Genomic DNA, 12,905 nt, shown 5'->3' with positions numbered 1-12,905 from the left:
TTTGAACTCGGATAGTTTATAGGAGAGCTTGGTTGTTTAAGAACACTGGGCCTAAATGATTCATCACATACATAGAGAGGTCAGCTTCAGATCTGCTATGCAGTAAGTTCAGCTCCAGATTTTTTCCTTACTCCATTTCCTTCACACTAACTTGTCCATGAATCCCAGTTAAGTATACTCCCTTTTTAGGGCATTTGCAGTCACATGTAAGCCCCATACTTTTTACTATGTGAGGTGTTCATGTTTAATACCCGTCTTCCGTAGTTGAAATAAAAACACTGTCTTGTGAGCTACACTCCGGTTAGCCTACTGATATTTTGAGAGCATTTCTTGAGCATCTTTAATGCTCAGTAATGAAAGTTTGATGTAAATGAAAATTGAGGTACACATGTACTGAAGCATGTATTTGTGATGTTTAAAAGAAAAAAGCTTGCTGATTTTCCCAGGTATTTATGAAAATGTTGGTTTGGGTTATTTTTTTTCCCCATGTGTAAGGGTGTCCAGTGCTTCAGTGCAAGACTAGGAATGATTTTCTTGTATTTTCAAAAATGCTTTCTGACAAGGTGATGGTGATTTTGGAAATAGGTGGTGTTCCAAATGGACAAAAAACAATGCAGATCCACACCCAGAGTGGCAATGTGTAAAACTGGATGCAAGTTCTACAGAAAACAGCTAAAGTGCGTAGTAGTCGCCTGTCACTGATGGATATAGTTATGTAAGAACACATACATGAAGTGACAGTTCATTACCATGTATGCATCTTCCACAGCAAATCACCATGAGGACAAGTATTCTATTCTGAGGCACAGAGAAACGTACATGAAACCTCTGTTTTTCCCCTCTAAGTTTAAAGGGTATTTTGTTCACAGAAAATTCTCTGTATCATGAATGTGAGATAGACTAATACAAAAAACTCAAATCATACTCTTGAAATAATCACTGCTGTGAATCAGCTGCTTTGTCTCAGAAGAATAGATGAATAATTGCTACAGTGAGAGGATGAAACTTGACTTGAGCCCATGTACTTTGTAAATAGAGGTTTTCTTTAAAGTTGGTTGTTAAAATGTTGTAAGGTAATAAAAGCTAGTACATTTTCTGCACAAGTTCTTTACACTTTGTGAAGAAGAAAACCCTGACGAATGGAATTACCTGGGGGGCTTCTTGCTGGTCCGATGGCAAGTGGCATAAATCCATCACTGGCTTGGCTTGGGCGTGCCAATTCACCCCAGCTGTAATTGAGGCCACCAGCTGACATACACCCATGATGGTCTGTTGCCCAATCAGTGCTACCTTCCAGCATTGTGCAGGCATGTCCCTCTGTACTCAGACCTGTGGGGTGTAATGAATCTGCCTTACAATGAATCTATCAGTGCAGGAAGGTGCTACTCAATGTGAATAGCTGCTTGGAAAATTGGCTCTTAAAGCATACATCAGCCGTATTCAAAGAGGCAGCCTCCACATGGAGGAGAGGATGGTGAAATCTGCAAGTGGGGATGCCTGATGTGGAATCACATACCACGAGACCAAGAAAATTACAGAAAGATGAAACAGATGTGTATATGATACTTGTTTTCCATGTATTCAAATCTGAAAGAGGAAATTCCAATGAATTGCTCCAATGGTGTCAGCCTTACTCGGTATCTGAATACCGGTACAGGACTATAATTAAATGCTCTCTTTTCAGAGGATAAATCAGGCAGGAATTTAAGGGTGAAATTAATTATAAAGTGGAAGTTCTACAGTGATGTTGCTTTTAAGGCATCCTGAAAAATGCCCGCATACAGAAACGCTTTCCTAATGATTGCAATTCCTTCCTTTACTCACTGAAAGAGCAGATAATAAAATCCTTAATAAGGGGGATCAGCCCGAATTAAAGCAACAAAAACAGTCATGTGGCATCAGAAAAGCTACTATCTGCTAACCTCAAGGTAGTAAAGTGATTGTATGGGGGTAAGCCATGACCATAATGCTAGAGGGAGAAAAATGGACTCAGAAAAAGTTTCAGATTAAATCATGTCCTGCTTTCTCATGGAGTACCAGAGTGTATGCACTGCTGGCATGCTGCTTTTAGTTTCATGGATCCTGCCAACTCTCCCACCATTTGCATAATTTGACTGTGCTGACGTAGTTCAATGGTAACACATTGATCTTTTTCATTTCAGCATCTCCACAGTTCCGTAGATCTGAGAAAACGTTGCCTAAGTAAGCAGGAATGTGATCTGTAAGTACCAGGTCTATTCCCAAACTGCCTGAATTAATTGTTTATTGCTCAGAACTGGAATCTGAACACGGAGATAGATTGTGTCATATTCTGCAGTATCTTCTATAGTTAACTCTCTTATATCAACAACCACTTGTAAAGTAGGCAAACTATGAATACTTGAGTTATCAGCTATTAAAACTGCACCTTGCTATGAATACTCAAATTCCTTACGCTATGAGATATGCTTATCAGTTCTGCAATAAATTGGGTATCACCTTGACTTTTTTGGTGCTGCAAAAAGGTAAGGCAGAGGAAGAAGGTTTTTGCTTTAAAAGGAAAAGAAATATCCACTGTTGCTGAGCAGCTTCTTCAGAGAAGCCGCATTTGATATTTCAGGTAAGCGTGTACAGAAGGATGTGGGGGTGGATGTGACCGTCGACTGTCTGATGATGGGATGTAAGTGCAGAACGAGGTCTTGCTTAACCTAGTCATAGAGTGCATGGGCTTCAACAGGATGCATGAAAGGATTAAAAAACCAACAACAACCAAGTGCTGACTAGTCAAGGGTCCTGCCTAAAGAACCAAAGGACCTGTTGGTACCCAGTTGGGCTGGGGGGGCACCGCAGCATAAGCACCTGCTGACCTTGAGCCCGTCACGGCCTGTCGAGGTGCGGGGTGAGGTGCTGGCATTCCTGTGGCCTGTGCTGTAACTTAATAGACCCTTTCTGCCCCTAGCCCTGAGGCTCACGTGGGCTGAGGGTCACTTGGGAACTGATGGGAGATGAGGAAGGAGGGGGTAGCCTTCCAGCTGCCTGCCCTGCTCTGTTTTCTTGCTTTACATGCAAGTAGTGATGGGGGCCATGCCACAGCCCCCCACGCAGGCAGGGCCCCCGGGCAGCTCTCTGCTCAGCATCCACCCCACTCCCACCCAGTCTCACACCATTGCTCCTGGCACTGATAAATTAAGCGCGAGCGGCCAGCAGCAGTGCCACCGCTGCGCAGTGAGCCGTGGGCGCCAGCGCCTTGGCCTGTTTGCTCTAAGGCACCCAGTGGTTTTATGGCCACAAGAGCCGTACACAGCAATGTTTGCTAAAATAAGGATAACCCAGGCACGTGTATCCGGACGGCAGCCAAGAGCTGGAGGAATTTGCCCTGCCAGCCTTGTCCTGCCTGCCCCACAGCAGGGCTGGGGATGCCCCCTGCCTGCCCTCGGGGCATCGCCACCGGGCACAGTGGGGGGACAGGAGGGGAGGGCCCCGTCCCGCCCGGTGCGGGTGCGGCGGGGCAGGAAGCGAGGCCGGGCGAGCACCTGCCCGGAGCTTGGCCAGAGTTTCATCACCACTCCGCCCCGCCTCTCCCACAGCCCCATAAAGGGCCCTGGCGGCGCGGCCGCCGCCACAGCGCTCCCTGCCACTGCCTTCCTCTCTTCTCCTCTTCATCATCTCTTCTTCATCTCCTCCTCTTCCAGCCGGCGACATGAGGGCGATGGACGCCAGCCGCCTGCGGGCCCGCAGTCTGCTGCTCTTCCTCGGTGAGTGCCGGCAGGAACGGGTGCTGGCTCGCGGGGCTGGGGCAGTCGCTTGCTGCTGGAGGACCTCTGCCCACACGCAGGGCGAAACTTGTCTTGAGGTAAAGCCAGCGTGTTTGTTCCCCGAGGCAAAGCGGCAGGCAGGGCCGGGTGTACACGGGCTGAGGAGCGGAGCGTGCAGGTCTCGCTGTCAGGGCACTGTGCTGTAGCAGGGCATTGTTTTGCTTGCTCTATGTCTGTTCTCCTCCCCTGCTCAGCCTGCAGCGCAGCCCTGGCCAAAGCAGAAGGAGCTGGTCTGTCACCTTGTCCTGCCCTGCTGCCTTCACCCAGGCTATGCTCTGGGAGAGTTCAGCTGGTGAATCCTCACAGCAGCAGAGGCTTCCTTCTGCTAACAGAACAGGTCGTGGCCTCCCGTGGCTTGATACTTCTCCACCTCTCTACTGGGCGCGTGTTCCTCTCGCATCGCATAAGCTAGCTGACAGTCCAAACTGAACATGCGTGTCCTGAGAGCATCAAGAGCCCCAGAGCCCGGGTGCTGGCAGAGACAGGCAGGGACTGTGTGTAGCTGGCCCTTTGAGGTGACTCAAAGTATGTGGGCAGCAGTTGTTGGAGGCAGGACAGCGACCTGGAGCCCTCACACACTGCTTTAATGACAGGGCATGTTCTCACACTGGCAGTGCTGGGCTCGGGGTCTCAGGTGATGGGGAAGCTCAGTTCCCAAGACCTCTTTTTTGGGACAGGTGTTCCCTATCTGCTAAACCCACTGTAGCATGAGTTTCTGTCATCTTAGCCAGGTATTTCCATAAGGGCTTACAGATCAGCTGCTGCAGCATAACATCTTACTTTCAGTGACAGCAGGTTAAACGTCTTCTAGCCTGTGACTCAGCCATGCTTCGCACAAAACTAGCACTGGAAGGAACTGGTATGTCTTCATGGATTTGTGTACAGATTTATTTATTTCCGGGACAGGTACAAAATCTAATAGTAAGGGACAGATTAGTCACAGCTAGATGGCCTCATAGCAACTGTTATGAGCACTTTACTGCCCTTCCGTCCCAGGTCAGTAAAGCTGGGAAGTCTGTCTGTAGCTGACGTTATGCCAGACTCGAGAGGTTCGCCACTCAAAGGCTGAAGCCTAACTCAAGTGGCACTCGTCAGCTTTGTATCTGGGCTATCACAGCAGAAAGGCAGTGGCAGGAGAGAGCTGGCACTTGTCCCTGGGGAGCTGTGGCACTGTGCCAGCCAGGGAGGAGGTGGCAGTGATGGAGCTGAGTCCTGGCCCTGCCTTTTCCGTGAGTTAATGTGGGAGCCCCGGGCAAGAACTTGCCCAAGGTCTCCTTGCAGTCGCTGTAATGCCCAGTCAAGCCTCACATCTCCACGCTCATGAGTTTCAGGAGCTGCCAGCCTTACGGTTTACTGTGTCATGTTTGGCCATGGGCAGGTGGGCTCAACACAAAGGTTGCTGAGTCTGGAGATGTGAAAACATCAGTGGCTGATGTGTCTGGTGGGGAGAAATAATGAATTTCTGCTTCTGCAGCATAGGGAGCTCTGCCCCATGCTCATGGTAGAAAGCAGAGTGGTGCAGGAACAGGGGTAGCATGTGAAGAAGATCACTGTTGTGCAGGTCTCCACGGGGGTGGAAGCAGCACTAAGATGATTGGGTGCACACAATAAGTAATTATCTGCATTATCTCTGTTTAAGTGCTGGCATAATGTTGAAGATGATTGTGTGGGCCCGCAGCAGTTTAGGAGCGACAGTCCTTCTGTGCAGGCTGGTGTTGCCAGGGCTGCTTTAGAGCTGCTCTGGCCTGGCCCTGGGCGTCCCCAACTTTGAGTCTGCAATTCTGCGCTCGGGGGTACAAAATGCAAGATGGAGAAATGCAGGCAGTGCTTCCCAGAAACATGCACGGGTGCTTCAGTCTGTTGCCCTAGGGGTAGTTTATTTGCATCGCTCTCAGTACCATCACGTTTGGTGCCTCCATATAAAGAACTGGCCAAAGTAAGGCAGACCACAGAGGGGTGGGGGGTGGAAAGAGCTATTAGCATCATCTCTTTTCACATGGGTGAGAAGAGCAACCTGTACAGCCTGTATGTCTCATCTCAGGAAGAGGAGTGTCTGGCACCTGTTTTGCTGGGTACGGTCAGACAACTAGCACCGGATACATCCCACCTGAAGCACCAGGCAGAAGCCAGGTGTTGTATCCTGAGTGCAACAATGAGATGCATCACTCTGAGGTGGTTAAAAGGATCTCAAATGACTGCTTCCCCTTTCTGAGGAAACATGCCCAGCATACATGGATAACCTGAACTCCGGAGACGCTGTGGTTGATGTGAGCAAGGTTGCACAACCAAATCTTGAATAAGAGCAAGCTGTTAGCAGAGCTTCCATGGCTAACCCTGCATTTCTGTGGTCCTCATCTGGAACACAACCACCCACCTGGCCATTATTTGTAGAGGGGCTCACTTGGTCTGGGATGGCCTGCAAACATCGGTGGCTAGGCAGGGAGGTTAGCTGCAGAGACAGGAAAGGTTATGCACTAGAGTTAAATGGTGGTAGTGGTGATGCTCACAAAGCCAGTGGGACAGATTGGCTAGCTTCAATGTTTCTTCCAGTGTTTTCTGCTTATTCTATGCAAAGAGAGCCCTAGACGGTCTGACATGCTTTGGGTGTGTGAAATCAGGTGATGGGGATCCAGCTCAGTCTGTCCCTAGAGTTAAAATGGGCTGAGATCCACCAGGTGCGTTGCTATGCTTGGCGTCAATTTGGAAGTGCAACCCGAGTTAAAAGTGTAGGCACTGTCTCTGTACCACAGGGACCATGTTGCTGCCAAATGTGAAATAGCATCAGGAAGTCTTGTTCAGGTGAGTTGGTGTGTGACTTGTGATCTCAGGGACAGGCAAAGTAACTCAAATGATGGTGGGACCCAACACCTCTCAGATACCTAACAACTTGCCTTTAAAGTGGGTATAAATCTTGTAAAGGTTCTCAGTTAGGTTTATCCTGTATGTACATCCTTCATCCTTAGCACTCAGCCTGCGACTGGAAACTATAGCTGGCTTTGAGTGGCTGAACTGATAATTAGCCCTTGCATGTCATCTCTGACGAAGGCTGCAGGAAGCTGAGGCAGCCGGTCTCTGTCCCTTATTCTCCATCCTGGTCCTTCCTTGAAGGATGAAAGCAGCAGCAATATTCCCAGTTGAGGAACAGCTGCTGCTGTCAGAGCTACTCATAGAGTGATACCTGTGGTGCCAGCCAAGGTACTGCGCTTGTGTGCTGGCCGTGTGGCACTCGCATTCTCGTGAAGCATAAATGAATACCAACAATCTCATTACTCTTATCTTGTACCCCGTAGAGTATTTGCTTAGTGAACAGCAAAGGAATAAAAATAAAACTACCTCTCCCAGGTCCTGTGTTTGATATACATCACTTGATAAGTATTCAGGGAAAGGTTTTCCTCTGCCCATGCACCATGTGGATCCCTTATCCTCCTGCAGGATCCCCCTCCCAGTGATGTCAGAGGGAAAATATGTGCATGGGGGAAAGGGCAAAATGTAACAGTGCAGACCAGGAAGAACTTTGCCCGCATGCCGAAAATACTGCTGAGTGTCAGCAAATATCCACGCCTGTGCTCCAGCCTCTCTGCTCTGTGTGCCTGCAGTCAGGTGGAGGAGGCTATCAGTGGTTGTGCACGGCAGGAGTGGTGCAAGCTTTTGTTGGGCTTTGCATGAGCAGGTGTGTTTTAATCTGTCCCTTACAGGTGTCAGGCATTTCCTCTGTAGGGACAGGTCCAGCTGGAAAGCAGTGCCTCTTTCTGCAGCAAAGAGAAGAGCTGAGCTGCCTCTTAAGTGTACCTGGGTTGGAGTTTGTCAAATGCAGAAGCCAGGGTCTGGTGTCTGTCAAACTGAGAATTTTAGACAAAAAAGCAGCTGCTCAGATTGCTCAGAGATCAAGGAAGAATGCAAGCTGAAAGACAAGTTGTGTAGGCTAAAGGAGATCTTCAGTTAATGAATCCATCTACTTAACTATCTGTGATAGAAGTGGATGTCTCAGGTACACCTAGCATTTTTTGGCTTACTTGATGTTCATCGTAATCAGGTGGCCCCCCAGACCAAATCCTGCCACAGCACATCACACAGAGACAAAAGCAGCAGGACGTGGGTAATAGGAGAGAGGCTCAGGGTACTTTTGCCAGTCTCAGGATTTCAGCATCCCTTCTTCCAAAAGCACAGCATTGCTTTTGGGATGGGGCTGTCCTGCGCCACAGGTGCTCCCTACTGAGGGAGCAGCTAAGGCCATGGAGCACCCCTGAAATGTCCCTTTAGTTCCTGGGAAGAAGACTTGGTAAATCTTCTTTTCTCAGCATCATTTGGGACTCCAGGTCCCTGGTCAAAACTCTCAGCCTGCTGTTCTAGCTGTAACTGAGCTGCTGTGGTCTGTCAGCTGATGCACTTGTCTTTCGAGCACTTGAATTTTCTGTTGTTCTTACAGAAGTGTTAAACTGCTGATTCTGATGAAATCTATACTGAACACAAGATGCTGTACGAAAAAAAAACACAATAATAATAATAAAAAAATCCCACCCTGAAAGTAAACTTTCTGGTCCTGCCCCATTGGAGTGAAAGGCATGTCCTGCTGAGTCATGCTAGCAGGAGCAGATGTCTCTGGCGCAGTCTCCGATACGAGTCCCGTATCATTGCTCTGTTTCCATGGCTCTTGCTGTGGTGGACCTCATCTTTGTCTTTTCCTCTAAAGCTTGGTGGAAACCTGGCTCATTAGCTTGGCAAGACATGTCATGGAGAGGGATGAAGGGAGAAGGATTCATGTTTAAAGCAAAACAAAAAACCCCTGTCTCTGTAAGGTAGATGTTCCTGCTGTTCTTGTATCTAACTGAACTAAATCTGAAAGGAAACCTTACTAATCACCCAGAAATGGATGAATTGCAGGAAATTCATAAATTGCTGCTAGATTTAACACTGAGATGTAATGAAACTTTCTAATAACTGGAGTTGAATTAGAGTGATCAAGAAATTATGAAGGCACACTCCCTCCATTAGCCATGCATGACCTGACAAGTTAATAGAGGCAAACAGCCCAAAGACACAAATTACAGACTTCTGTGGAATGGGGCTGATGACTAAACAGTTCATGAGCAGGTTAGTTTATGACCACAACAGGAGTGTTCGCCAAGTGGATTTTATGGCCAGCTGGGGCGCAAACATTGACTGTTCCTCGTGGGCTAGCCATGAAGCTACAAGTGCGTTTGCTGGCCTTCCAATCCTCGTTGGAAATGTTCATTTGACTTACAGAATACATGAAAGCTGGCCTTGTGCAGCACTAGATACCCCGAAAGGTGTCAGAATGCTTTATAATATGCATCTGTGGGAGAAGGGAACAAGGGCCCCTGCTCCCCAGGGGAGTGCAGCCGCTGCTCTGGCAGCAAGACTCCTCAGCCTGCCTGGTGCAGTCTCACAGTGTGTCTGGTACCCACATCAAACCTGCTTGAAAGGTGCAGTTCTTGCTTTTTTGTGGATGGTGAAGGAAGGACAGAAGTGGACCCATTTTCTGCTGGGGTGTTCCTGAGATGAGTGACACTGGTCCAGGATCCATGTGCTGGTCAATACATCTCAGACCCAGTGACCAGACAAAGAGGGTTAGGTATCTCGTTATCTTTTTGCAAGTGAGCACAAGAGTGAGTGTTAGTGCAGGAGCTGGCCACCCTTTCAAGCTGGTTACAGCAAGTAGAGGGCTGAGGAAGCTCGCTCCTGCAAAATAGTAGCTTTTGTGTTAAGCCGACCTCAAGCGGTATGTGGTCTCTGAAGCCAGCGGAAGGGTGCTGAGCCTGGGTAAGCATGGACCCAGTGTGCTGAGTCAACAGCCAGGCTGACTTGTTGAGTCCTGGGAAATCCTCTCCCCAGGGACTGCTGTGACTCAAGGTGTTCTCTATTTTGATCACCAAAGGAACTTCTGCAATGAATGCAGGATTGTCACACCTAAGCTTAACTATACTCAACAAGAATCTAATGTTAACTCTTCATTCTTTCGTAGGTTACCTATTGCAAGCAGTCATGGGCACAACAGTGATCCCATTATGTGAACCAGGTGAAATGGAAAACTGCACAACAGCACTAAGTAAGTCTACTGCACAGCTCTCTTTGCAAGCTACAAGTCTTCGGTTCCCATCTTCCTCAGGCTGGTGACCTCACCGAGCCACCCTTGGAAATCACTTTGACTCTGCAAATAGCTTACTGTTGAATCACATTTCCAGCATCCCGCAAAGTGTTCACTCCTGTTGAGCGGGAGCCATCTTATAGCCTATATTTCCTTAAAACTACCTTTTCAGACTAAGATCTGTGTCTTAGATGATAATACCTCTATAAAAGCAGAAATAGGTAATGTGGAACTTGTAAGGGGAGAGTCGATGTAACTCTAACGTGGGAAAATCCTCGCCTTATTCAAAAGGCTCACCTGCTTCAGTGCCTACTGAGTTACAGCTTGGTTGGTAGCTAGGCTGTTAGTTTTATTTGTAAAGCTTGCACATTGTTTGGGAAACTGAAAGGGAAAATAAGGCTGATGAGATGCTAACCAAATCTCTCCACAGTCCAAACGGAGAACAGTCCTCGTGTGGCTCAAGTTGGGATAACCAGATGCAAGCCTGAAATGAAAGATTACTGCTTCCATGGACAGTGCGTGTACATAGTGGACTTGGATGAGCACTACTGCAGGTATGGACAGAGTGCAGCATGTCCTGCAGCCTCTCTGAGGTGGGATTTGAGATGAGCTGCACGTGGTCTTTGATCTTGCTGACACTTAGCTGGACCACCAACCCAGCAAGGCATTGAAATGCTTACAAGAACTGAAAAAAGCGCAGTATATCTATAACAGACCTCAGTTGGATTTAAGCAAGCATTAAGTATGTGTGTTGGCAGCAGTGAAACCAGATTGACAGTCTTAGACACCTGAAATTAGTCACCAACCCACCTTAAACATGGTACACTCATTCTGCTCTGCCTCCTGTTGTTCATCTGTAGTTACAGTAGTGTGAGATCCAGATGTCAGGCAAAGCAGCAAGGTCTCTCCTTTGATTCAGTCTAAAAAAGAAAGACCTTCTAGGCATTTTTAAGGGTGTTTCTCACTTACTTGAATGATGTGCATCTATTCCTAAAACCATGCGGGCTTCAGTTGTCTAAGTTGAAATTGCTTGTCCCTGAGGAAACAAGCCAGTGGTATAGCGTGCTTTGTGGAATGCTAAAATGTAATCCCGTGGCGATTTCTCTTAATTCTGCCTCTCTTATCCTCAGGTGTGATGTCGGTTTCTCTGGTGTCCGTTGTGTGCATTCAGAACTTGTCAGACAACCCCTCAGCACGGAGTATGTAGCACTGACAGTCATCCTAATTCTGCTTTTCCTCATCGCCATCTCCATTGCAAGCTACTACATCTGCAGAAGGTAAGAGACGTCATCTACATGGCTAAGGAAGGCAAGTCTGTTGTGTGTATGATAAGATAGCCACCGAGGGCCTCCAGCTGGACTTGAGATACTTAGGCTCACTTGATTGCGTGGAGATAGTCTGATAAGCAGACCTGCTAGCATGAACCAAAATAGCAGTGTGATGACTGCACAGCATACCCCAAACTGAAGGCGAAGTCATGCTTAGGCAAAAGTACCTGCAGATGCTCTTTGACCCTGTTGGAGAATTGTGTAGTTTAGTTCATATCTGTCTTGGAGAGGGTACATTGAGGTAAAGGAGAGAACAGACAAGGAACAGAAAACTCTAGCTGCTCTTGTTGGTAATGCCATTTCCCCAGTCAGCAGGAACTGAAGAGCAGTTGGATTAATATTAGCCAACTTGTTATCTGCCATGTTGTTGTGGTGACTGTGCCATATCGCAAGCATTGCCTTATCAGCTTTACCACGCAGGACAGCAGTCTTCTCCACTAACAGACACAAAAGCATCAAGAATTGTTCTTCATGCTCATAACTAATGGTAAGCTGCTGTTAGAGAGCCAAGAAGGTGGAACAACCCCCCAAGGGAGATCTCAGCTTCACAGGTCTGATAGCTAGATGGTAACTGCCGTAACAACTCTTCCCCATCTGAAGACTCCATGGCACGTCATATCAAACAGAAGATGGCCTAGCTGGTTAGGGTACTCAGCCCTATTGCAGGCAAGGATCCAGCAGGATTTCACAAAGATGAGCCTACTGCCAGCAGCAAGACTTTAATGCAGATGTGAAATCGTCAGGGACAAGTTGAGAAATGAGACTCTGCCTGCAAGTTATCTCAGACCCAGAAATAAGCACAGACAAAGCCTAGCTGCTAGAGTTGAAACAAGCACAAGGAGGTCATGTAGAGTTTTTTCTTTTTTCTTCCTCCTTCCCCACCCTCACTCCCCAAAAAGTCATTTGGCTTTCCAGAAGTCACTGGCTTTCCAGAACTGATGTTTCTCTTCTTCCAGAACTGATGTTTCTCTTCTTTACTTTCAGGTACCGAAACAAGAGGAGACATACAAACACCAGTGAATACAAGGAGGTCGGTGCCCTGTAGAAGAAACAATCGCTTCCTACAGTGTTCTGTTCATCTGGACGGACTCAGAGTCTTCCCATCTATTTAAATGTTATTTTTATTAACAATATTTACAATATTTATATCATTTTACAAATTTCAATTGTTTGGTGATCCAATCAGTATAGGTCAAGCATTTTATTTTCAGTGTTTTATTTTTTTATGAAATATTTCTTAATGAGAACCCCACGTAAGTGGTTCTATGCGATAGAGATATATTTTTGTAAAAAGTGGTCTTACTCTGAAGAGTAATTTTATATTTATTCTTGTGAATATGTTCAAAACAATTTTACTCCTTGAAATAAAAGTTCTAGACAAAGTCAAAATGTCTCTGTGTTTTCATCGAAGTGAAGCTTGGCTTGGCTTGGCTTGGTTGAGCAGGATGTTTGAAGCTCCAGCAGTTCATTTTGGATGGACAAATCATTGTTTTCAAAACAATGTACCAACGCACCTTAGTTCCAACAAACATAGCTATTAGCCAGCAAAACTGAAGGAAGACTTAAAGGAACAGTGCAGCTCCTAGCCCTGCTTATCCAGGCTGTGTGACAGCAGCATGGATCTGGACTCATCCCTATGTTCAGTAAAGTTGTGTTGGATATGTCCTGGATTACAAC

General features: G+C 47.1%; 1 protein-coding gene across 1 annotated transcript; it reads left to right on the top strand.

The window, feature by feature from the left end:
- Positions 1-2,637: 2,637 nt before the first annotated feature.
- Positions 2,638-12,582, top strand: EREG (epiregulin). Its single transcript, XM_035550576.2, has 6 exons — positions 2,638-2,659; positions 3,672-3,734; positions 9,778-9,861; positions 10,331-10,454; positions 11,031-11,177; positions 12,213-12,582. Exons 1-6 carry the CDS (start codon positions 2,650-2,652, stop codon positions 12,271-12,273), a joined length of 489 nt encoding a protein of 162 aa, XP_035406469.2. The 5' UTR covers positions 2,638-2,649; the 3' UTR covers positions 12,274-12,582.
- The last annotated feature ends 323 nt before the right edge of the window (positions 12,583-12,905 follow it).

Source organism: Cygnus atratus, chromosome 4 (genome assembly GCF_013377495.2).
Source record: "Cygnus atratus isolate AKBS03 ecotype Queensland, Australia chromosome 4, CAtr_DNAZoo_HiC_assembly, whole genome shotgun sequence".
NCBI classification, from domain to species: Eukaryota; Metazoa; Chordata; class Aves; order Anseriformes; family Anatidae; genus Cygnus; species Cygnus atratus.
Note: the sequence above shows the minus strand (reverse complement) of the source record. Positions and strands in the feature narration are given on the sequence as shown.

Excerpts from the sequence above, each read along its gene's own strand:
- EREG (XM_035550576.2), top strand. Across the intron at positions 3,735-9,777 it reads CAGTCTGCTGCTCTTCCTCG|GTTACCTATTGCAAGCAGTC; the intron begins GTGAGTGCCGGC and ends ATTCTTTCGTAG. Across the intron at positions 11,178-12,212 it reads AGCTACTACATCTGCAGAAG|GTACCGAAACAAGAGGAGAC; the intron begins GTAAGAGACGTC and ends CTTTACTTTCAG.